This window comes from Cydia fagiglandana, chromosome 12 (genome assembly GCF_963556715.1).
Source record: "Cydia fagiglandana chromosome 12, ilCydFagi1.1, whole genome shotgun sequence".
Lineage (NCBI taxonomy): Eukaryota > Metazoa > Arthropoda > Insecta > Lepidoptera > Tortricidae > Cydia > Cydia fagiglandana.
This window is the reverse complement of record NC_085943.1, coordinates 148,610-176,362: the sequence shown is the minus strand read 5'-3', so window position 1 is coordinate 176,362 and position 27,753 is coordinate 148,610. Positions and strand designations below refer to the sequence as shown.

At 36.0% G+C, this 27,753-nt stretch overlaps 2 protein-coding genes across 2 annotated transcripts in view; both read left to right on the top strand.

The window, feature by feature from the left end:
• The window catches only part of LOC134669325 (hemicentin-2-like), a 199,854-nt gene that overhangs the window by 27,181 nt on the left and 144,920 nt on the right, over window positions 1-27,753 (top strand). The gene's annotated exons all lie outside the window — the stretch shown is intronic.
• LOC134669305 (uncharacterized) lies at window positions 24,588-27,466 on the top strand. Its single transcript, XM_063526811.1, has 4 exons — window positions 24,588-25,738; window positions 26,071-26,199; window positions 26,625-27,274; window positions 27,398-27,466. Exons 1-4 carry the CDS (start codon window positions 25,120-25,122, stop codon window positions 27,464-27,466), a joined length of 1,467 nt encoding a protein of 488 aa, XP_063382881.1. The 5' UTR covers window positions 24,588-25,119.

Here is a 27,753-nt window from a genome sequence, read left to right as displayed (position 1 = left end):
TGATAATAAACGGTAAAAACAAACTGCTGTAATACACAAATACACCGGAGGCCATATCGTGGATTTGGCAAACAATAAAGGGATAATAAATATCTTTTGGTTTATCAAAGGGTGTCAATATCCAAATACATATGAGCAAATAATAATTATGATTATCGTACTTGTCCCGAAACGAGTTTTTTATTATTCATGCACGTAATACTAGCTGAATTAGATTTTTTTTGACAAGAGGTACCTGAATACAATAAAATTAGAAAATGCCACTATAAACTTTTTTTTCAAAGAAATCTGATGTTAATGAAGACCTCCCCACACTTTGTCTTCGAAGAGTTAGCTTCGTTTGACTCTAGTAACTCTTAAGCGAAGAATAAAAAAAATAGTGGTATAAGTAAACTAGATGCCAACAAAACAAATGTCTAACATCAGGACGCAGCGCACAACGTGCAATTTTACGAGTAGTCATTAAAATACCGCTCCCGGTATGCTGCAATATATTTCCCACTCCATTTTCTGTAAAATCTCACTCAACATGCTTTTATTTAACTATCAAGTTAATCCAAACAAGCAATTATTTTCATATTACAATCTCTGTGAATAAATAACGCTGTATTTATACCCCAATTCGTGTGAATGCAAGCATGGGCCGCCGAACACGGCTAGCTAGTTAATGCAAAGTAGGTACCTAGGTAATTAAAACTGTAGGTAATGAATAAATCTGGAATATGCAAAAATCCAGGCTATTGTTCGTGGGGACGAAGGAAGCAACATTGGATCTAGCGTCCAAACTTGTTTTTGGATCTTATTTCAAATTACACGCAGTGATTTTCTGTAAACCTAGTAAAAACGGTACAAGTCTCGCGCACCTTACGTGTAATAGGGCATAAGTATTACGAGGAACTTAAGCCCTTTCCTTTTTGCGCTGCCCGAGACTTGTACCTTTACTCACTAGGGCCACAGATTTCTCTCGTATTTTTCTCGCAGGATGGGCTTCCAAACCTAAGGCGCATGGCATAATGCATCCGATTCTCACGTCACTTCTACATTATTTTGAACAAGACAACGCTATGCGCGTATTATAGCGAAATCCCGCTCGCACATCGGAGCGACTAAGTCATATTATTGCACACTGTCGTTTAAATCAATCAGCTTACTATCTTTCAGCAAGGCCTTTTTAAATTTATTGTCGCCCCACGTTGGGCGCCAAATCTCCAAAAATGATTAAATAAATACATGATTTTTACGTAATGCAATAGATAAAATGTGCTCTGTTTCTGACAAAGTTCAGCTTAAAGTTGAAGCACATTATTTCGGCAGCCAGCTACGATCGTTTCCATTTTAATAAAAGCAGTCCTTTTATTTCTTATATTTAAGATTGACGTTAATACGAGTATTGCAGCAATATTAACGTCAATCTTAAATGTAAGAAATAAAAGGAGTAGGTAACTACGTTTATTAAAATGTAAATGTTCGTAGCTGGCTTTTGAAATAACTTCAGCAGCGACAGTGCAATATACTAGCAATATTGAAAAGTCTCTCGCTGAGTGAAATTTCATGCAGAATAATACTTATTATATTTTACGAAATTAATCAACTTCTACAATGGCCGTCGAATTTTAATCTCGGCTTGAAATTTTAATCGATGAGTGTAGTTTATTCTGGATCAGCGAAGAGTTAACGCCAGTGTACTTATTGTGTAAGGCTTGATGGACGAAAATAACAAAGAAGTGAAATATTATTTTATATAATTACTTCGGAAACAACTAATTTTACCTCATAATTAAATAACGTACAATCAGGTAAAAGTCCACAACCACAGACAAAACATCCTTCACACTGAGCATAGTCGCGCTAGCTCTGCCACGCATACGGTAATTTTACTCCATGTTCGAGTCGAAAATGTATTTGTGTGACGTCCGTGTCTTTGAACAGACCAATCACGAGACTTCGTTCACCTCGTCCCGCGAACCCTGCATTTTTGGCATCATCGGTTGCATGAAATAATTGCTCTAAACTCGGTCTAGAGGATTCCTAGTCTATGTCCACAACTTACAACGATGGTCCAAATTCAAGCTCCAATAAAATATGTACCTATTAGAGATGCACCGGATATCCGGTTACTATCCGGTATCCGGCCTATCCGGCCATTATTTTACTATCCGGCCGGATACCGATAGTGAGCTACTATCCGGCCGGATACCGGATGGTAACATTGCTTGATTTTGGAGTAAACAAATTGGATTTAAGAATCAGACACGGTCATAATCGTACTTGTTTATTATTTTAACACTATTTAAACATTCCACTGACTTGCACGCGCACTCATTTCGAACCTAAAAATGTGTCCGCGCGAACGTTCACTAGGAAACAGGGCAAACCTGCAGAATGCGCACCTGAATAACCGAAATGTAGGTATAGTTTTGCCAACCGAATATTCGGCGGCCGGATACTGGATATTCGGCCGATGGTCAGGCCGAATATCCGGTATCCGGCCAAACAACTATCCGTTTCATCTCTAGTACCTATAAGTATGTTGAGATGTTGAGTATATAATATAGAAAGAGCATTAGTGTATATAACCTCCAAATAAATGTAACGAGTACCAATCATAAAGGCTCGTTAAGAATCAACTTTACAAACCGAACCATCGTTGTACGTAAGGACCATGTTACCTGATTTTACGGTAGAACTAAGTGTGATATCACGTATGACCTCAGTATGTATGTACTCGTATTCGACCGATACATGAATCAGCCCCCTGCGCCGCCTCATGCTGTAATTATTGTTTTTGTCTCTTTTTGCTATTTAGTATTAACGGGAGTTACCGTTAAATACACGTTGCAAACAAAAACTAAACGTTGCAAAAAGAAAAAGTGAACATTCAAGAACATTCCGCCCACCAAAATAAATCATATACGATTTTTATTGCAATAAAATCCCTGTTAAGATAATCACTCTTAAGCGCAGCACATACCTGATACGCCAGTAATTATATTCCACTCGCGTGATTGAACGTCGAGCACCAATCACAGGTGTCTGTGACAGCGTCCTCGGAACAGTCGGAATTAGCACTAAGTGCGACACCGTGTTCCACACACGACATCGAAGGCTTACTATTTACTAATGGCTAAGAGACTAAGAGCAGAATGGTATATGCTCAATTGGCCAACAATCTATAATGAATTTGAATCATCAAATAAAACACGTTTGTTTTGATGAACAATGTTTTATCTGATGGTTCATCAAATAAAACAAATTAATATTTTTTTTTGTTGACGCACTTCGTGGCTTTAAAATACTTGAGACCCCTCTGCCCTCAGCTGTTATACCAGTTTTCTTGATTAGGGCTTTTCAACTTTGCACAACCCACAACTGGAACCATGTTGATTTAAAGCTATTGAACATTAACGCTTATTTACCAATAAAAATTAATGCGTGAACAGGAAAAAAATAGTGAACATTCCGCCCACCAAAATACAGGTGCAGCAAAAAAAACTTTCAGCGATAATAAAAATACAAGTAAGAAACTACGTAATAACATTATTTCTATCATTATAATGACATACTACGCATTTGAGTATGTCATCGATAAATGATTACTCATACCCAAATTGGTCCCAAAAATTGTTTCGACCTTCCATGATACTACTTTATATTGAAATTAGGAACAATTAAGTTATACTGGAATATGATTGACCTTGTCTCGTTTAAGTTTCACACGTGTATCGATTTATACTAGAGTTTATTATAAAGCTTATAATAAGAATATTAATACCTTCATCCTTATAGTTCATAAATGATGCCCCCGGTAATAATTGTGTCGGATATTATAAATTTGCGTTGAAACTCGTTGTAAATAATATTTAATTACTCGAAGTATTTGTAATAAAACTAATAAACACACATTAAGCTCACAAGTACCGCTTCAAGTTTACTTATTCAATAGGAAATCTGAAAATTAAATTCTAACAACTTGGAAAAGTTATTAATACTAAAATTAAGTCAATACACGTTTCTAAAAAAGTTTGAACAATCATAATTTAAATACCAGATTTTAACTTTCTTTTCTGAATAATTTATTATCTTTAGTTATTTAATACCTACCTAATTATACGTTGAAAATCTAAAAACGAGCAATAAAATAAGATCATTGAAATACACATTCTACAAATTATTTTTGTCCCAACGGCTACATTTTTTAATGATGATGTTAATAAATACAAAAGTCACAAAGTCAGATATATTACTATACTTAAAACCATAATTATGAATGATTACTTATTTCATTTAATAATATTGGGACTCAGGTGTGCGAAACGGGGCAAATAATAAATTCGACTTTTGACTTTTAGGTGTCCTCCAAGTTGGTGAGTGTGGGTCCTGAATTCAAACACTTGGTAATAGGACCGAACAGTCCCAAGCGTCTGGGACTGGTTGTCAACAAAGTTTAAGGTTTACGGTATGACTATGAACTTTAGTTTTGCGACTCAATTATTATATTAATATCTAATATGACTTACATCAAATTGACGAACAGATTTTTATCAACAACAATTAGATTTATAATTTACAGGTCAATTGGAACGTACACGTGTTATCAAATAATAATTAAACATGTAGCTTTGTGTACATATAAAATAAATATAAATAAATATTGGACATTCTTACACAAATTGACCGGTAACGAAGTCCCACGGTAACGGTAGGTATAATATATTCCCATTATTTTCTTGTTTACATTCTTACATTTCCATGAAAACTGATCGGTATGAGATTACAAGGCACGTGCAACTTGTAGGTTTTTACATATTTACTTACAAAGCTACATATTTACTTACATAGCTACATGTTTACACAGTCTTCTTAACATGGTAACCCAGCATAGATCTCCGGACTTAAAACTTCTTAGAAGTAAACATGAAAGCTTAAATTCCTGCGCCTGACATTAAGTTAAGTGATCAAAGCGATTTACCTCACGGTGTAAAATGCCGGCGGCCGATGACTGCGAGGTGGCAGGGTTATTAATAAGAGCATTTACCCGCGAGGGCACGAAATGTTATTTTTACAACGGGCTTTACGAGTGATTTTGAGAAATGCATAGCAGCAAGCGTCGAGAAATTTGTAAAAAGTTAAGTATTTGTATATAGGATTGTTCATAATATTATTAGTGGGTATGGTAATCTTTTTTTCTTCCATTCTTAAATTGGAAGACATTTAATCTTTTTAACACGTATTATTGTATAAAAAAATTAATATGCATAATGCAGAGGAATCATACACATTTTAGCGTGGGTATGCTTATTTCTTTTGCATTTCTTTTATAGACATTTCAAATGTACGTAAGTGAGTCAAAAGCTGATTTGAAAACATTCACATTTAAAATATTTACATTACATTTTTTCACTTAAGACTATAATAAGAAAAACGGGATAATTTTGTAAGCCGGTCGTACTTATGATGTTTTGTCCACAAAAGTGACCTTTTTTGAAATGTGTTTGTCCAGAGGGATACAAATTACAATGAAATAATATCAAAACAGTATGAAAATATTTAATGACCCAATCACTTGGGAGGTACTTGTAAGCCAGCCTTATTACCACTAAAGTGTAACTATTTGACTGCTATGTTGACCAACAAAGCAAACACTCCACCCGCCATAATTAGCGTTTTATTTATTATTTACACACGATCTTATCTTTCTTTTTTTCAAGTCCGGCCCCGAGCGGCGTCGCGTGCCGCCATGTCGGAAGCGTTCCGTCCGGCTTCTTCCGTCCCGCCTCCCCCCTCAAATTCTTCCTCACACCCCCCGGAAACGTTTCCGTCTCCAACGATTGGGATGCCTCAAATGCCTGTAGAAGCTTGAATTTTTTACACTTTGATATTTTTTTCCTGATGGAAATTTTATTGTCGTTGACGAAATACTTCATGAATTGTTACCGGTGGTGTAAATACATTGAATACTTCTAACTTTTGCAAGATTATATATTGTATTAATGATTTTATATTGTATAGGCGACAAAATTATATTAAACTGGAGGCCGATTCAGATTTAACAACTTGTTACGGATTCGATCTTATTTTCATGCGACCTTGAAAATTTATCAAGCTAACATCAATGGGCGGCAAACCATAACATATTGTTAATGGGTGAATAACATAAATTAGTATCTTGTGCATTTATCTCATGATGAGGATTGTTAAGCAAAAATAGGTAAAAATACTAAAAAAAAATAACATTGGAGGAAATACAGACAAAAATACTGCCATTCATCACATGAACCCTTCTTAAAACATAGTGATACGTGTGTAGTTAAAAGGCTCACACTTCATACGTTCAAGTCCTAGATTTACTCGACAGTCCACACCACACCCCACAGTCACACAAAATGTTACGCAAACTAGTTCAACCCATGTCATTGTGATAAATCAACTCAACCTTCCCTAACTATTGTTCTCCTAGCATTGGGCTTACACGTGTCAGAGAAGTGTGTTAAATAGACGACTGCATTAATAATGAGTAGTCTTTGCTCTGAATTATAGATGGCGCTGGGTGCGAACGACTCAATGGACTTACGGTTTTGGGTGCAAACGACCCGGGTGCAGAGATAAATAATTATTATAGGACAATTTTGCACAGATCGACCTACGAGACGACGAGAAATGTAATATTTTATGTATACTTAATATAACATTTACTTTTATACGCGATTCGATTCCAGGAGGAGACTGCTTCATAGGCGTAGAGATTAACAGTTTGCAACTCAATTGAAATTAAAATTAATTGGTTTTGATCTTATTTTGATACGACATTGAAAATCGCTTATACAGATTGGTGCATGCGAAATTAAGTTAAGTCGTGCATTAAATACGAATCACCAAGATGAGTGTCAAGGTATCAAAGCAAGTTTAGAACCATAACAAACTGTTAGATTGGAATCGTGTCCCTGTTCAGAAACATTCTAAAGAAAATAGTTTCTTTGAAAATAGTTGCTCATTGTTATTACCAAACTTCATAAAAACTTTAAAAACCACAAACTAGACCTTCATTGTACAAATCACAGAAGTTCTTACTATTTTATCAAGAATGCGCGCTCAAGTAATTATTAAACAGGGTAAGCGCCCGGAGCTCTTAACTGTTAATAATTGAAAGCAATCGATAATAGACAAGTCTAGACACCAGCATTGCTAGTGCTGAGTAGTTTATAGCATAAAAGAGGCAAATTGCTGTTTTATTACAAGAATCAAAGAATGCTCTTTATTCGCAGCTGCACTTTGATTGCCAATCAAAACTTTGATTGACGATTTCATGGAAAATACTGATTAAGAATTTCTCTTTGTGTTTCCAGTTCTATTTCTAGTTTGATGTTTATTTGAAGAGTTCATTAATCGCGAATGTTTAATAACAGATTATCTTCACGCTAAATTGAATCTAAATCTAACAAAAACATGCGACACCAAAATGAAAATAGATCCAGCTACCTTTTACTAAGATAGTCATCGTGCAACATCTATATCAACTTGAGTTAAATGATAGTCCTGTAGAATACTCCAACGGTATTAACAATGTTTGTTGTGGCTAGAGTAAGCCTGCAGTCGACAATAAGATTACGCTTTGTCCTGTCATAGCCAAGCTCTCATTCGTCTTCAGACCTTTTGCACTAAATCCTAGACGAGACCATGATTAATTTCCTATGTTTGCTAAAGCTGAGCATTTCCGTAGCTGGTTATTTCGAAATAACTCAATAACAATTTCCTTCTGGCAACCGTTTCTTTAAAAACAGTTTCACATAATTTTGCACTTTTCATAAAAGGGTCCGTATAAATGGCAACAAACGCTACTATCACGAACATTTAATTAGAATTAATCTAGAACTTATCGTAATATAACTAACGTAAATTTATAAACTAAGATACTTCTGATAAAAGCTAAACGCCAAAAACGTCACAATATTTTTTTGTGGTTTTATTATTCGCACAGTTATACACCGAAAGTAACGCAAGTCAAAATGTATTTATGACATTTTCCCGATTCAATAGTTATAGTCAAAACAACAATGAAGGAAAAATAAACATAATTGGCTTTTAGTTCATTCTAAAAACACAAAACCGCAAAACCGTTTTCCGAAACGGTATCTCGACAAAACGTGTGACGTTTCGTTTAACAGCTCTCGTGTCCACGACAATTAGTTAAGAGTAGGTACACGTGTCGAGTTCACCCGAGCACTCATGACGTTATTATGTCGCTCATGAAACGCTATTTGTTCAACATTTGCCCGCAACATTTGTCTCTTAGCTAATAACTGAAATTGATATATTGATTGATAACTTTTTCAAAACAGAGCCTTTTTCAACCCATTTTATGTCTTTATTCCATAAATTAATTCTATAATGCGCAAAATATCTCTATATCATAAATATCATATTGCGCGAGATATCTCTATACCATAATAATCATGTGAACATTAACAGAGTTTACAATGTTTACCTAGCTTGGAATCGCAATGGACTTATAATTCAGTTTTCATGAAATTAAAAGTAAATAGGTTTTTAATTAGTTTTATAAACTACACAAATACACACATGCCAAATGAATATTTGTTATGTATGAATTAACCTAATAGATTCAATTGACTACTAATTATTAGGTACTAATTTGCGTATGTCGTCAACAATGATTCCTCGTCTCGAACTCACCGGAGCTGTCTGAGCCACCCGAGCGGACGTAATGTATGGAAATACGCCATCGACGTATGCTTCGGCGACTGTTCATGTTTATTGGCACTTGAGTGATGGCTCATTTACCGATTCTCATTACATTGTTACCAATTGGAGAAATGTGTTTCAAACGTCAAAATTCAGTATGACGGGGCTAACTACTCTTTCTTTATACTTACTAGGTATTATAAATTCTCATTATCCTTACTAGGTATTGTAAATTCTAAATAACCCGTGGAGCGCCCCAGAATTACCGTAGTACCTATGGAACTCCTTTACTAGTTACCAGCACACGTGTGACAGTAGGGCGCTCCAGGGGATAAAGTAACTTTGTCAGTCTGTTACCTCTTCGCGCTTAAAAAACCGCTGCACGCTAACCCGATTTATATGAAATCTGGTATCTCCATACCAAATATCTCCATATTAGAGATGGTTTGAGATCCGAGGGAGGACAGAGAATAGGTACCTAGTTGAATTACCATCATTATTTCGAATGGAGGTCCAAGGGGGAGGCCTATGTTCAGCAGTGGACGTCTTATGGCTGATGGCAGATGATGATGATGATATGCTGGACAGGGCTTCTTGTCTTGGTTATATTCTTTGTCTGCTTCTGAATCTATCTTCAGCCTTCTGCAGAGTTCATCCATCTTCAAAGCTTTAATAGGTATGTTTGTAAAGCAGACGTGCTATGCTTACTTCGTGACTTGAAATCTTATGAATTTCAAATTGTAAACATTTTACTTACCTATTTTAAGACGATAGCGGATAACCGTTTCTACATACATACCTACAAATATAGTCCCCATTTTCTCCCTGGATATTGACGAGATGGAAAATATTTAATACGATTGATTGAATATTAACCATAGCTAATAGGTCCCTTCGTTTGATTTTTTAATATTTTTTGATTATTATAAGAATTCGGAGCGAACAACAATTTCCATACTAATTTTAGCTAGAAGATTTTAAAATTATTTATGGCTAATATTCAAAATACATTGTATAAAAATATTTTCCATAAAGTCAATTTCCAGGGAGAAAAATGAATAGGTACTAAGTTTTTATGGAGTAGCTATCACTTGACTTCGTCAGCTTTCCTCTTAAGGCTGCAATATAATTAAACACGTCATAGTTACTTAAAGCGCCATCTAGCGTTAATCCAGGACAGGAAACTTATCTATTATTCAAGCATTCGGAGCTGACCGCTCATTATAAATGCAAAAGTCGTTGTTTTGAAGACTTGCCTCTCTTCAGCGTGTATTTAATGCAAAGTTGGCTTATTTAAAACCACTTGGCGACATTCTCATTAGGAAGCTTGTTGATTGCTTCGGAATCTTCAAACGAAGTTTGCTTCTCATTTATTTAAACAAACTCACGCAAAACAGTCGCGATTGAAAATTACTTACGGAATACCGTAAAACGGGGTGAGTAGGTTTCGCGGGGAGAGTTGGGTTATGAATGGGGAGAGAAGGTTTGAGAGGGGGGGGTGAGAAGGGATTTTAAGGCTACTGCTACAAAAATAATGTATTCCAATTTAAAATGGGCCTATAGTAATACGCATAATAAAAAAAAATCGATCCAACAATCTTCCAAAATCACCTTTGTATGAAAAACCCTCTCACCCCAAATACGAGGCACTACGGGGTGAGGTGGGTTTTCCTCTTTATCGTCAAAGTTATGAACTGGAACTACCCAAAATAAAATACAAACTAAAATACAAACGTCCGAACCACTTATTATATACACCACTCAGTTTTCACATATAAAAATAAAATTGTATCGAGGTTTGAAAAAGGCAAGTATAGGTTTCAATTTGATTAGTATCATTTATTAGAAGTAAGATGTTAACACTTTTTGATTTAAGTAATTATCATACTTACGTATATTTATTTACTGCATTTATTCATGAAAAAAAAATGAAAAATTTTGTAGAAATTTTGTTGAAAAATGAAGTATTTCCCAGGTTTTGTAAATAGCTTTACGTTTTGACCCAAAATCAATACCAAACCTCAACCACTAAACTAGAGCGATGACAATTAAAACTTCCCTCTAAATATTCGGCTGTCTTACTAAACTTAATAATTATAACTTAACAAACGTGCAAGTATGCGTTAGTGTAAGTTTATATAGGTCACTCACGTGCGTCGCTTATGTGATGGTTCAACTAAGCATCCGTTAGATGGATCATTCAAGAGAGGGCAACGCAAATTAGTTGTATTAAATTTTTACATGTTTTAATCGGGAGAACATGACAAAAGTAGTAAGTAGCAAATGTATGTACTCGCAATAAATATTAATCCATTTGCAAACACAGGCACCTATGTTAAGATCAGCTACCTTATATCTTAGGTTGTGTAGAATATCCAAACTTGCAATAGCTGTAAAATAATATAATTATAATTTGTTTTATAATGATTTTTTGTTTGTTTCAGGTACATAAGTCACATAGGCTCGTCATGTATCAGTATTTCAGTTGCATCTCGTTAAATGCACTTTCAGCGTGGTCTGCGACCTCAGTCTAAGATAAAAAGTTTAAGTAAGATAGAGTGTAAGTTTGATTAAACTTTATGAAGACGTTATTCCGTCCCCAAACACAGGAAACAACCATTAGGTAGATCTACGTTTATATAATTTAACATCGTTTTAAACTAACGTTTTATAAGCGCGTTTTTAAAAGCACGTGTAGATACGTGTAAGCATGCCTTTTTCCAAATGTAGGGAAATATGGCAGACGTCTAAACGCTTAACCCAAAACGACTAAATGTAATTTAAAAATACTCAAAATAACTCGTTTTCAAGGGGAAAAAAACTATGTATTTTTATTTTATATATAGGTACGTAGTAAGATGCGCGGTAGCATTGTTGACACCAGAAGAGCGCTTAAACAACTTACATTTTAAAAGCAACACTAAACGTTTTGTTTTTACAACAACTTTTACTAACTGACAGTTAAGTGCAGACGATGCATACAACAATGCGGTGTCTGCTGGAGGAAGTCTATGTTGGTTGACCTAGTTATGAGCGTCGCTTACAATGCTGTTATGTGCCATTATTAGTTTGTTGTTTGTCGCCTCAGAATATTCTACTCGTATTGTTTTGATGGGTAGTAATAAGCACGTGCCAAAGCCATATGCAAGCATATTCTCTTAATCTGTTTTATAGGGTTCTAAGCTGTTTTCTCTGGTGCGGTTACCTCAGTAGGCTTAAACCGCTGAACAGATTTAGATGCAATTTGTAAGAAGTTATTTTAAGTCCAGGGAAAGGACATAGGAAAGCTTTTAGGGACTTAATTCGCTGTAAGCTATCCGAGTATCTTAAATTTTTCTTAGAGCACACAATCATTTAATAATATGATAATTTCTGGGAGAAACATATAAACTCAAAAATGATCGTTTTCCCAGAGATAAGACCTAGCTAGATCAATTTATCGCCCTGAAACCCCCACATAGCATTTTTCATCGAAATCGTTCAGAGACGTTTCCGAGATCCCCGATATATAATATATATAGGTATATAAATAAACAAGAAAGGTAGGTAATATTATGTTGATGTAATATTAACATAAATGCTGACTTGAAAGTCCACATTTTAAACAGCACCTTTCATTCCAAGTGTCATTACATTTCCATACGAATGTTACTTGCATGTTATATACTCTGTGGTCGAGCAGAATCCGTGATCAGTAGGAAACTGTTTGAACTGGTAGCTATTAATGGCAATGGCTTCGATGCGGTTGCAGCGTTGGACTCTTGCAGGTCTATATTATAAGACGTAGACTCAGTTATTAACTGAAATAGATGTAATATTCTAAAGTAAAAGTGACCAGACAGCACACACACACACACACACACACACACACACACACACACATAACAGAGTGTGCACAGAGTGGACAGATTTCTTCGCAACTCGGTTCCAGCCTCGGTCATTGAAGGCCTGGGTCAGTATTTTCTTTAGAATATGACATCAATTATCAACTTATAATGTACCTATATATTTATAGTAGTGGTGTGACTTTAAAAACACAAATCAAAATATTTAATAAAATTATTTGATTTCCTAAGTTCTAATACCTACTATATGCACTGTCCACGGCCTAGAGGACCAAGTCCAACGAGATGGTGTGACCAAATATCCGCCCAGATGGACATCACACTAAGCAACGCTTTCCACAAAGCAACCGACAGGGAGAAGTGGAGAGCTGCCATAGGAAAAATTAGTAAGCGGAGTCACGATCCTCAGCAGTGAGGGACCGACTTAGAAGAAGAATATGCACTGTCCACATTTATTCGTGTAAACAGGCCGCGTAGCCAAGATGCCAATCGCTTACGCTCTGTAGCGATCGAAACGCAACTGTCACTGTCGTACTAATATGGAAGAGTGATAGAGAGACATAAAGCTTTTCGTTGTCTACCTTTCGCTTTCGCTGGTACCTTTATATTCCGACAGTCCTTACATTTCCTGCGATCGTTACTTCCCTGTTTTATCCTCTGCGGTCGAGCGGACTCTGTAATCAAGAGGAAACTATTTGATCTGGCAGGAATGGCGAATCGATGCGGCAGCGTTGGTAATAGCTAGAGGCTCTTGTAAGTCTACATATATTATAAGGTTCATGTGTGTTTAAAAGGCTTAAGAGGGGCTGAAAGAATTGTTGTTTTTATATTGAATTGTTATTCATACATTTGCATACAATATGTAAGCAGGCCCTAAACGCAAGTAGCAATGCTATGAATTCGTAATAATCACTTATCAAAGTGTAAACAGGCCCAAATGTAAAAGCCAGCCACACTTATCTGTATTGACCTGACGCTATATACTTAATCCATTAAATTTGTTTAATTCACGAATAATATTTGCGAAACAAACACAATATCATTTTACGCGTGTTATGTTTTCGCGTCTCATGCATTGTACTAACTTAGGTACCTTTGTACTTACTTTACTTGATACGTTCGAAAGGCTGTCGTAAACGCTACGCCATCGTTTTATTGTCAAAGACAAAGACAGAACACTTCCCCGTGTCAGCCGCAAGGCAGGTGTTTATCTTACATCTCGTTCTGCAATGCCGTCTCCCCAACGCCCTCGTACGTCTTATTTGAATATGACTCTCGTTTGTAATATCGGTTTATTATCTCTGTATAATTCTCAACACTTGGCAATAGTACACAGAGTGAATTCTTGGAAAAGGTAGTGCAATATACCGGGTGTGGCCTGTAACACGAGCAAAAACTTAAAACATAAATTGTACTCCTCAAACGGTGACACTTTTGTTCAACAACTTAAAAATTATGAAGTATTTAGACTCCCTATTTTTCATACAAAATAAATATTATTTTCAATGGACGCCATATCGCCACGCCATATCATTGTGATTGACGTTGCTTGTCACGCGTTAAACATAACAAAATTCGCAATACTTTGCATCTTAGAATAAACTTTAAAGTGTATTAAAAATCAAACCCCAAGTTATTTTTAAAAATTGTTGAACAAAATGTTGGTCAATATGAATAATACAGCCTTAAGTTAAATTTTTTGCTCATATTACAGGCCACACTCGGTATACCAATGTAAGTTGGATCCATTCGAAACTGAAATACTTAGACTATGTAAATATATTTATTAATAACAATAAAGTTACAGGGCATAAGCAGGAATATAAAATTAAAACTAACTACATTTAAAACAACTAAAACTTAAAAATTAAAAATTTGGTGCCCTCGGAGGGTGCCCAACACGCGGGCAGCGCTCCCGCGCTGGATTGCGATGGCAATTCTCTGCGCGAGAAGGGCAGCGCGGGGGTCGCCCGTTGCCTCCCTCAGCCGTTTGCCGAGCGCCTTGAGGAGCATCTGTGCGTCTCTGCTCTACGAAGGCACGAACCAAGCGTCTCGACGCCAAACGCGATGAATTCGTATTGAGCGCCGAGACAGGGGGCCGAATTTTGAATTTCGACCACTCGATTTCGTGTATTTCGTTAAATAATATCTCCACTACTAGGCATTTAAATTCTACTAATAGAATTGAAATTGAGTGGTCAATACCACGAGATTCCAAAATTCGATCGATCGTATTTCAAAAATTAGCATTTCGCCGTTTTCCACCGATTTTCGAGTGACAAAATCGAGCGATCGAAATTCAAAAATCGGACCCAGACCTGTATTTGCCTACCTTTTGATGCTCCCGAGTGTCCGCCGAAATTCTTAGATGTTTCAAGGCCTCCAGTACCCAGGGCTGGAATCGGACAAGCGTCCACTTTATTCGCGACATAATTATGGCTAGACCACTCGGCCACCGTCACGGCGGCGGGAAATGATACCAAAATGACATCATTTTTACATCAAATGTAAGCATCCACATCCACCGATGACCACGATCCTCAGTCATGAGCGACCACAGAGAGAGTAAGTTCCTCGTTCCTCCTGAACTCTTGCCAGTCGGTCGAGTGTCTTACTGTTACAAAACCTTATACCTACTGCTGCTCTTAACCGTGTGCCTAATACATCAGAGTCTTAAGAAATATGTTAGGCCGCGGCGTTGCGTTTTGAATAAATTGCCGGGACTCTTAGGGGGGAGGGGTAAGAGGGGAGGAGATCAATGACGCGTGACGATTGTGTACATGACGCTCTTGATATAAACGTTCTTACTATGCCGGAATACACAATGACCTTGATAAACTTTAACGCTTTATTTACACAAAATTTGAAACTTTAATCAAATATCAAGGCACAGCAGGCCGGCTCTGTACAAAATAAAATAATCCAAACACTGTAGGCGAAAGTGTACTCCCACACACAGTAGGTACTAGCTACTCATATTAAAACTATATTTTGATGAAATTTAGGTAATATAATGAATTATAAGACTTTTCTCTTTATAAATACGAATTAAACAACTTTATAAGGCTTCACGTGGGTCGATGTTCTTATTTATATTTATATTTGATTTGTTTTCGCTTCAAAATTGATAATATTACGATAAATTTCTCAGAAAGCCTACTTAGTACCGCCTACTAACACTTTTAGTACCTATTTTATATTGTTATCTATTCATCAAAGGATTGTTTAAGGAACATTTAACGATATTGCTTTGTTTGTTTAATTAAAATGTTATTTTCCATCGCCATTGAATCGCTAATTCAAATTCGCTCGTTTAACTCGCTATTTATATTCTTAATTAAAATCATACTTTATTAGAATCTTTCGCTAACTTGGGACTCTAAATTAGCACTGGAAGAAATAATAACAAAGGTTGCTCTCTTGTTGCACAAGTAACCATTAATAAATGATCGAGAACACAGACCAAAATAGAACAAGAAGCAGAAAAGAAAATATAAATCGTTCTCGAACCAACGTATCGCTTCCCAAGTAGATGTAGAAATATATTAAAGGAATATAGTGGGAAGTAAAAGTTGCACTACATCATACGGGCTATAAATTTCAAAGGAAGCGAAATATTTCCTTTTAGCTCTCGTTTCATCGTTACATGTGTGTGTGAGCGGTGACTACCTCTTGTAGACTACGCATTACGAAGGAAAGTACATAAATTGGAGAAAAGAAAATAAAAGAAGGGACCGGAGCAAAATGGATAGTATTATAGAGGAGGGCAAGACACACAAAGGGTTAAGGGTTATAGCGCCACAGGTGCGCCAATAATAAATATTAAGAACGATATAAGAAGAGTCGTGGCAACAAACAAACGGGCGATTCGGGATATGAATTAGACATTCACTAGATATGAAATAGTAACGATATATGACGTTCCACGGCAAAAGGTACCTTATGGCCGCAATAATATTGATGGAGCGGCGTTAATAATGGCGTAAGCGCTAACCGCCATAGGGTACCTTTGCCGTGGAACGTCACATATCGTTACTATTTCATATCTAGTGAATGTCTAATTCATTTCCCAAATCGCGCCAAAAGGCGCTTTTTATACCACCTACTTGGAAAATAGGTACTTCTCTACCAGCCGCGCCACTACAAACTGAGAACCAAACCGTAGAGTCAAACTGTCAAACATTACAATTTCTACGTTATCTCATTTTGACCTCACTCGTCGCTATGAACAAGGTGTATGCGAAATTGTGCGTGAGATGCAAGTAGCCCATAATTAAGACTATCGTCAAATTCGTGTCAAAACCAGTTCATAACCATAACACGTTGTTAAATCTGAATGAGGTTTCGTATTTGTTTCGGGTGTAGTGGCTGCGGCTCGGGTTAGATGCTTCAGCTATGTAGGAAGTGATCTGTAACGAGAGAAAAACAGAGGGCGCCATTTCAAAGAGTATTTATTTAGGTTCCTGTGAATAATGAACACAATATGCTCCTTTTGTGTGTGTGTGTAACGTGTTGTGTTAGTACTGTTCTTTTAAGTATGTTAGAATAATTAAAAGGCAAGTTGTTTTACCCGGCAGGCTATTTAGTCACTTGTTCAATTATGCTTTTCTACCGACTATACACAGGGCCTTTTTTAACCTTGAATGAAGAAGGTTAGGCCTTGAAGGTTTAGATACGCTTTCTTAAAAACTAAGTGACTGCATCAACTCACATGCAGCAGTGCATCTCGCTTGCACCAATATTGTTAGTTTACGCAGTCGCTAGCGAATATGACAGTAGTGTCAAGTTTCAAGTTTTTTATTGTATGTAAGAATCAGGTTACATTGCAGGGTACATTGTCAAACTCGTGGTAAGGATATAGCTCGGTTTTATAATTCCTTTATCCACCTTAACTCCACTAAGGTTAGTATTTACTCACACAAGTCGGAATGCTGCGGAATAATCCAGAACTCAGCGCTGCGGCCATTTAATAAAATTAGTTTAGTCCACGTTAAACTCAGGAGGTCTGAAAGCTTTCAACTATATTTCGATTATAAGCATAAATTTAATAATGTATAGGTACTAAGTGCAACTAACTAAAATAATTAGACTATATAAATCAGACACTTCTAAAACAAAATAAAGAATTTCGGAACAGCCGGCATAGTTATACATATATAGGGTACCTACAGCACAATAGTTAGCAATTTGGGTAGGTATAGTTTTCTAAGACTTTCATTAAAAAAAAAATTAAAAAATGTATTAATATGCTGATTAGAAATTAGTTAAAAAATAAACTGATATTTGCCAGTAACTTACATTATAAAAAAGTTTTGATTCTCAGGTACTGGGGTTCAAATCCAGGACCTCAATCTCCGCAGCCAAGGTTTACGGAAGTTTATCAATCAAAATACGCCTCCAGAAAATATTCATTTACTCTGAAAACATGCCTCAAGTTTGTTGTTTCAGGTCACTTGACCTCATCTTTAAGTAGGCCAATCTTCAAGAGTGTTTTTAACTTTGATACCTCTTGTAAATAAATATTTAATCTTATTACGTCAGCTCAAAGAGAGCATGCCGATTTGTTTTTAACTTTCATGGTACCTATTTTCTTTCTTTGCGGTTTTCCTCATAAAAAGACTTGATCTATCAAACTCTTGCTTGTTTAATTTAAGTCGGACATATTTAAAAACAGGATCGTTTGCGGTAGATACTTAAACAGCCAATTAAAAATACTATTTTATAATCGAATACCTAATGTAATATTCTTAATAGTAGAAAAAATATTTCAATACCTAAATAAATGAAAACAGTACCCAGTACAGTGCTTAAAAATTAAAATAATGTTCTGGAAATAAAATAACTAGGAACAAAACTTTTAAACAAAAATAAATTTATACCAGCAGTGTTTAAATATTAAAATTACTAAAAAGATCTTAAATAACCTTTTTGTTCGTTTTTAAAAACACGGCGTCGGATATTAATATTACTTATAATTTATAGCCATAATTCATTCCTCGGAAAACGGGACCCTCATTGAAAACACTTCATTTCCGAAATGCGCCTCCCGACACCTACATAACAGATACCATAATCTTTTCCTCGTCGTTTGATATGATATTAAGTCTCCCAATTCCTTTGCTACACTATATTTCGGATTGCGTGAAGACGTTTTTAATATTTTCCTGGTATTTTTCCCTCTTACATTTTTGGATATTATTTACAAAGATTATTTCACGGAAACTAATCTCACCAACATAATTATATTCTCACTCACAGGCGGGCAATGCTCTGTGAGCGATTGTAATAAATGAGATCAACAATTCAACATGTTAAGATTAAATACTCGACAAAACAAGCAGTGGGTATTTACTATTTAGTTACATCAGTTTCAACACACTTGCTCGTAACGTTGGAACTTATTGGCTCATAATCATAAATATTAAATAAACACGCGTGATTTTATCATTATGTTTTTTTTATGTTACGCTCTTGTGCGGTCATGTACGATGATCCGATCGAGTTAAACTGTAACTAATTGCTAATAATGTGTAATTATTCGGTCTAGTTGATTATTCCACAAGGCGCCAGGTGCAGCGTTGGCTGCGCGTTGGCTGGCGATGACCGCGGGCTTCAGGCTGTAATCCGAAATAATAAATAATTCATGATTTATTATAAATACTCACTCGAAATGGATGGACAACGTACATTTCTGAATTTGAAAATAGAAAATTACAGACAAAAAAGCCTGGTCATGCATTCTGTAAAGAGTCTGCCACAAGTTGATTCCCGTGGGTATAGTTTGTCAAAGGACTGTCTCATTTCAATCACGGACAGAGAGAATCATTATTCTTTGTCTTACACTAGTACTAGCACCAAAAAGAAAGGATGAGTACAGTTTTTCTGGTTCTTACTGACTGACAAATTGGTTTGACCAGCTATATTCGCGTATCTCCGCCTCAGTGGAAAGGCAGACTTATTACACATTTCAGTCAGCATACCGGCAGTATAAGCATAAAGTATACAACATTTAATTGAGTACTTTGATATAAACTTCTTGAATCGTCAAATATGAAATAAATTATACGGCACAGAATTCCTGTTTTTCTAAACTGAAACTGCCGGTATATAAACTTGATCCTTTTGTATTGACACGTCCTAAAACAACGGTGAAGGGTTGTGTGCTCGGCGCTCGGTCAACAGCGCCAAAGGAAGCGTCCTTTTAGTGACGCCTCTGTAGAACATAGCGACTGTTTGGAGTTCACCGCAAAAATTGGCGGGTAAGGAACCTTAAATTAAATTTTAAACTAAGGAAATACTGATTCTTCATGCCAATAAAGTGATATTACCTGCTTTTTTTCCTTTGTAACGGGTTTTGCCGTCATGTGACCGAAATCGGGAACTTAAGGGCCCGCTCATTACCAGTCCGCCGGACGATATCATCCTGTCAGTTAAAAGCAAAATTTGACAGCTCCGAACAACTGACAGACTGATATCGTCCGGCGAACTGGTAATCTGTGGGTCCCTTTAAACTTGACATTATAAATTCGTGCCAACGGACGGGCTAAAAGTCATTCAGGTACACGTATATATTATTTAAATACTTACACAATTGTCGGCCAGAAAGTACTTGGTATTTGTGAAAACCTGCCGTTTAAATCACGGGCTTAATTAAGCACAAAATGTATCAAAACGCTTATTTCTGTGAACTGTGAAAAAAGAAACGATCGCTTACAGATACAAAATGCATTAGGTATAGTTTGTCGATTCCTAGCAGGCCCCGATAATTTACTTAACAATCACACATTTTTTTAATAACCTTTAACCCCGCTTCAACCTATTCCTTACGTAAAACACACAAAATAACCAATCACCATTAAGTATACTGGTATTCCTTGTTTTTAATAACAGCATAAAACTCTACTTCAATACGATAATTGACTAACAACCGCTTTAATTCAAACCAAAAGTATTAACCAATCAAAAACGTCATAAATACATAAACGATTCCCACCACTTACGACCTTCTCGTCTTGAATCATACGCTCATTGTTCCTCGTACCACAAACTTCCAAGATGCAGTGAGGTATTTGCTAGCGTGTGTTTATTGCCTGCTCGCTATTAACTGCTCCGTACGGGGCGGAGCGCGGCACGCAATGTACACTGTACGCTCATTAGGATCATCCGTTTAGCGGGCACTCGAGTCGGTAATAATATGGCTCCCTGGGACTGTTACAGCAGTGCATACTTTATGGCAAAATGAGTGTTTAAGAAATTAATGTGCACTTTTCACAGGAAAGTTTGCTAGTCGTGTTGTTTACTTTACACACTGTTTTCTTTCATGCAAGTTGTTATTGTTTAACTTTATCTTATATTAATTTCAAAGCATTGATTGGTTAAAGTTTTCCACGCAGATTTATAAAGTCAATCCCTGAGGTCAGTCCGATCTGATAATTTATTACCTATGTTATGTAAAGCGTCAAAAGCTACAATCAAAATTAGTCATATAATGTAGATATTATCTATCAGGGATTTGTAATCTGGATCAAAAACTTTTCTCTTATAGACTAACAGATTCATGTGGTCATCATAAAATAAATCGAGTTTAAAGCCTCGTTTTCATACTTCGTACTTTATTATTCCTGTAAATTGTATGACGTTATTTTTAAAAAATGTATTATTTTTTGTAACATCCACAGAGAAGACATTTCTCGAACGTTTGTAACCCATCCTTATGATTGCTTAGACAAATAGAGCTGTGGTAGTTATAAATATAAAACTTTTACTCAAAAGACAGTCTAAAAATAAAAAAGTAGATACAAAATAATACCCAACTGAAGTGAATAAAATAATCAACTCAACGTCTAGACCGCAAGCTATAAAGAAAATAGTCTAGGTATTCGTGGGTACGGTAGGTACATAATATATTATTTCGTCTGAGAAATGAACTTACCATCTAGGTTTCCTCAAGGGTCTACATGTCTACAATTAAGGTTGCCTTAAGAAACGGGTACACAATTTAACATATTCTGCCAAGGTTTTTGTTGTGATACGTCGTTCGTGGCCGATCCCAAATAGATTATTTACAAGGAGGCAAAGTTTTTGCAACCGACCAATATTTGATTTTGATATCCGAGTAAGCGAAATAAAAATTTAATACACAATTTCAAACGGGAAAAAGTTGTGAGGGTTTTAAAGCGCAACTGTTAAACACACTGCTACCGAGTAATACATACATTTTCACCACCCCAACGCCAGGAAAATACATTAAAAATCTTATAAACGCTATCAAATAGTTATTATTTAAAATTATCTTTAAAAAAATTAATATTTCCAATAATTACTTTGCCACTCTTGTTGATAAATGCAATTTTCTCATTAGTTTTTGATGAATAAAGAGAGCCTTTACGAGCTGGTAAAATTAATATTTATCGCAATATTTACGTAAGCATCTGAATATACCGCTAACATACTCGCTGCCAAAGCACAAGATATATCGTATAGTTCCAAACATGTTGTGCCGCGATACGTAGACGGGCTACGAGATAGCGTAGCAAGTTCGTAGCGCTACGCCGCTACGATAACACTCGCGTAAAGTTTGAGATAGTGAGTTGGTAGTGTATTGTAGAGAAACGCAAGTTCGGTTAAACATGTACATTAAGAACGGAGTGAACTTACAAACTTATTAACTTTGTTTTAATAAACTTCTCACTTATGTAAGTAGGTATATTGTTTCTCGAGAAGTATGAGTAGGTACTTCGGGTAAAGGTATGTTATTAAATTCTACATTGCATAAATCTGTAGACCGATTTTTATTTTGTTTCTTTTTTGTCTTATTTTGATACATAATTTGAAGGGCTCCAGGGCGAAATGCCGATTTGGGACAAAAAAATGTATGTATTTTTCCGATGAGATTACGAAAATTCCATACATCTGCGTAAGTCAGAGGAAGATTTTTTAGAACATACGAAGATAGAAATTATGCTTAAAGTTTGTACAAATAGGGAACTCTATCTATCCACCAAATTTTTTCGAAATTTGACGACAGGAAAAAACCTACAACAAAATAAAAATCATTATCATTCATTTCAATTATAGTCAGCGATTATTACCCACAAATATACAACACTTAACGATTTTCTAACTTGACTATCGCTAGGTATAACCGGCGATAGCGTTAGAAAGGTTATTGACTGAATTAGTTAGCTTATAACGTCCCGTTAGCAACGAAATATTGCTTCCATCACGAACCACTAACGTAATTAAATACAAGCACGATTAACAGTTGCCAGATTTAAGTGGCAGAGGGCGCTGGGCGGGGCAGGTTATCCGTGATTCTGATTACTGGGACAGCAATGCTTAGAAATCAAGGAAAAGTGGAAAAACTATGGCGCATGTGAAGGATATCGTAGAAATATTCGCTGTTAACAGGTAAGTCTCGGTAGCTCAGTTGGTATAGCAATGGACTCGTATCCAGGAGTTACGAGTTCGAGTCTCGCCCTTTGCAGTGAGTTTTTTAACTTCTCCAATATTTCTAAGCACTTTGATATCATTTACTGACGATCCTGCTTACTATAAATATATTTTCTGGGACAGCATTCGACAGTGCGAGTGTCAGGCTACTTGAAGAAATAGGAAAATGGCGTCCGAGTGTGGAATTAAAGGCCTAGTGAAGCGAGGCCATTTAATGAAGACAAGGCCGGTAATCTCTATCATGGCTATTTCCTTACCTGGCGGTGGTATGTTTTATGATTACTTTAAAAAATGCGTGAATACAACCTGAAAAGTGACGCTTGCTTAAGATTATGCTGGCTCGGCCAACAATGTTGTACATAAATCCATTGCCGGCGCGCCTCACGTATGTTTCGCAACCTATTATTCTGAACGTAACCACAATATTTTCATTGTGAAAGTTGTTCAGTATATCCTAAATAATCAACCCCAAATTCCTAAGGGTTAAATAAACATTCCATTTCAATAAAACATTCGATTGTCCCCGACTGACAAACCCAGGAACGTGTCGGAATATATATTTAGGTTTAATATGTACGCCGGATTTTTCTTTAAGCCGATATCTCTGAGAATATTTATATGGCATCCTTCGGGATCCTTTCCACGTGATGTGTAGATCATTCCTAATAACGTGTTCCGTTTTTTGAGGATCCGGAAAAGGCGGAAAGCTTCTTAATTTTATGTGTATCGGATTACTACTGAAGATGTTTACGCCATGTTTTTAATATGCCCGTGATTTAGCGAAGTTGGTAAATAAAATCTCTTTCTCAGTTTTCCTCTTATTACTTCTGTATTATCTTTTAACACCCATTTGACTTCCATCATTCTTTTTCTGCATTTTTACATTGTTTAACGACAGATATCTTGTTCATCTTTAGGCCTTGATATATTTTTTTCATTTGTACATACCTATATTTTAGGTTTTCAGTTATTTTAACTTTTGACATGACTAAACTGCACTATAGATCATTATTAAAAATATATTCCAATGACAGTCTATTTCTATATTTCATTATTTAGGCAATCATCAGATGAGTTCATTGACATTCATGTAAACTGTAACTTATTTTAAAATTCTTTGACACAAAAAGCAATCTAAATGTCATCTGATAAACACATCGCTGAGCATAAAAAGATTCCCTTTGAAGTAATTTCAAAAGACATTGTGTAAAAGAAAATCGACCATTGACGTAATGTAGTAATTAGTAATTTAACTATATACTGACGATATGTATTCCACAGCAGCAAATTGAGTTACAGGCCTTTTCGAACGTGCACTGACATCAGAATGATATTTGAATCATGTCATTTACTTAGTTATCTCGCGTCTCAACCACATATGTACGGACATTTGAACAAGTACGAGTGAAATGCACGATAACTAAATAACATGATTCAAACATATTTTAATTAGTGTGCGTTCGAATTGGCCGGTTAATTGACAGCAAATTGAGAAAATGGTTGAATCGACCCTTGTGCGTCGCCCTTTCTAATGCAAGGTCGACGACAACGCCCTCTGCGGACAACTCTGCTCTTATCTATACTCTGTACTTTTAGGTATTTAAAAAAACGTAAACAAACCATTAAAAGGGTAATTTATTGGGCAGGTTTTGGTTCCTGTTAAATTTTCAATTTTAAAAAATAACAGGTTACAGATTCGTTCCATCCTATTTCAGCAACCTGTAGTTACGCTGGATTTTATGATATATATACACATATATAAATTTACCCAATTATTTATATCACATTAAATGATTAATAATTTTTTATAGTAAATTGCCTCATAAAAAACACCCAATTTTGCAGATGTGCAAAACGCAAGGTTATAGTTATGAGGATAAAATACGACTAGATTACAGAGTACCGTTTTTAGTGTAGCAACACGTACCTTGTGTCACTTTTTAACTTGGTCGGTTTGACAGCGGCCATTGCTTGACGCTTGTTGCATTGTGTTTTATAGTCGGATGCCCTTGCGATATTTGTGGTGTTTTTGAGCTGTTATTCGTTGTAAATTTTGTGGTTTTCTGTTAAGTTTTTGTTGAACTTGTTTGTTTTGTTACGGAGTTGTGTGTTTTGCGTGAACATGGATGATAACAAACCGGGAAGTAGCCGGCCTAGTTCCCTGCTTACATTTCCTTCTCCGAAGAAAAAGAGGCCTAAAACGGGACAGCTTTCGTCATCGGAGAAGACCGTACTTGTTAACGTTTATAAATACGTGGAAGAAACGTGGCCCAAGGATAAATACCCATATAAAACCGAAATCGTTCAGAAAACGGCAGAAATTGTTGGTGTCTCGACTCCTACTGTATACTCTGTTTTGAAAGAATACAAGACCCACGGTCGTGTTCAGTCTCCACCGCCACCTGCGACGAAACCAAGTTTAGTAAATGCACTGGATGAGATTGAACTGGGTGGCATTCGAAGAAAAGTGCACCAATTTTATTTTGCCAATGAAATACCAAGTATAGACAAAATGCTTGATGCAGTAAACAGTGATGAGAGTCTGCCAAACTTCTCGAGAACCTCATTTTTTAAAGTTTTAAAAAAACTGGGGTTCAAGTACTCTAAAAGAAACCGAAAAAGTATGTTGATTGATAGAAGTGATATAGCCTTATGGCGTATTAACTATCTAAACAAAATAGAAGAAGAACGAAAGGCAGGGAAAAAGATTTATTACCTGGATGAGACCTGGGTTAACGAAGGTAATTAAATTGTTTTACTTTTCTTTTTAATTTTCTTGTTTGTAATCATTTAAATAGAACTTGAGAGATGATAAATAAACTAATGCTGTAATGTATTCTTTACGTTATGTAGTATGGTAAAAATAGTATCCCGTTCAAAGATACACCTAATTCCTTAATTTGACATGTCCGCCTTCAACTAAGCACTCGCTTATAGACCTTCTTTATTTTGTGTGTCTCAGCTTTAATCCTACCAAATATTTATAAAGATTAGAAAAGCTATACTCAAGTTATCGTCTTACGTTTGATTTATGTTGTAATAATAGTGCAATAATTATTATTTTGGTTTACAGGGCACACGAAAGAAAAAGTTTGGCAAGACACAACAATCAAGAGTACCAAAGAAGCTCATCGCCAAGGGCTTTCTACAGGACTCAAAAATCCATCCGGCAAAGGAAAACGCCTCATATTAGGCCACATAGGTATGTCATATTTGTGTTCAATAATATGAATCATCCATACTAATATTATAAATGCAAAAGTCTGTCTGTCTGTTTTCTCTTCAGACAGACAAAACGCTGGCAGAAGGCAGTTTATTTATAAGTGATACCTTCTGCCAGTCACTTTGTCTGTGTAAGATTATGATGATATGTCCTTTCCCGAGAGAAACTCCATCAAGTGTCAAGAGGTTCATAATATTAGTATGGTTAATAAGTCATACACAAATTAATCTATATAATATAATATAATATATAATCTATATAATTAAGGGAGTGCATAGACTCATATAGTATAGGGTCGGCAACACGAGTGTGATATCTGTGCAGTAACAGGCATTCATAGGCTCCGGTGCCTGCTTACCATATTTGTTATTAGCATGCATTAACATGTTTCTATATTTTTGTAGGATCTTCAACCGGCTTCTTGAAGGAGGGCGAGCTGATCTTTTTAGCGGGCACAGATGGTGGAGACTACCATAAAGAAATGAATGGAGCAAACTTTGAAAAATGGTTTGACGTTATTTTAAATAACGTTGAGCCAAATTCAGTAATTGTGATGGACAATGCACCATACCATTCACGCAAGCTCGAAAAAACTCCTATTTTAAAAACAAAAAAAGCTGAAATCCAGGAATGGTTACGGTCCAAAAATATTGCTTTTGGACCTAAGGAATATAAGGAGCAACTCTTGAAGAGAGTGCGAAAAGTAAAAAAAAAATACGAAAAATATGTTGTGGATGAAAAAGCAAAAGAAAGGGGCATTACTGTCATAAGGCTCCCGCCCTACCACTGCGAGCTCAACCCTATTGAGCTCATTTGGGCACAGGTAAAAGGGGAGATTGCCGCAAAAAACAAAACGTTCAAATTGAAAGAGCTAAGAGATTTACTACCCGAGGCACTCGGAAATGTCACTGCTGCTAATTGGAAAAGCTGTGAAGATCATACCATAAAAGAAGAAGAAACAATGAGAGGGTTAGACAACCATATCGACAACTTGACTGACAGATTTATAATAAATGTGGGGGGGGATTGGGATTGGGATCATCATCATCATCAAGTGATTCCGAATAAAATATTAAATTTCCTAATTGTACTGTATTGTACTAATAAATAAAAATAATATTAAATTATTGTGTCTTTTTATTTTATTTATACACTGGTCTCAGTTTTATTTATACAGTGGTCCTATTCAATATGCGTCACACTGCTGAGCACAGACAAAGGCCTCTGGCCTCCTCCCATGCAGTAGAGGGCTTGGGCTATAGTCTTCACACTGGCACTATGCTTGTATTGTAGTATGTAGCTGGAGACATCACATACACCTTTGAATTTGTTTGTGAATGTATGCAGGTTTCTTCACGGTGTTTTCTTTCATCAAAGTCAAAGACCGACTGATAAACTCAGTGGTACGGTCGGGGTTCGAATCTTCCGGATTGAAAGACATCTTACCACAGTTACCACCAGGCTACCAGTGCTTATGGGTAAGATGTCTTTCAATAGTACATTAATTACTTTAAATAATATACGTAATTATAA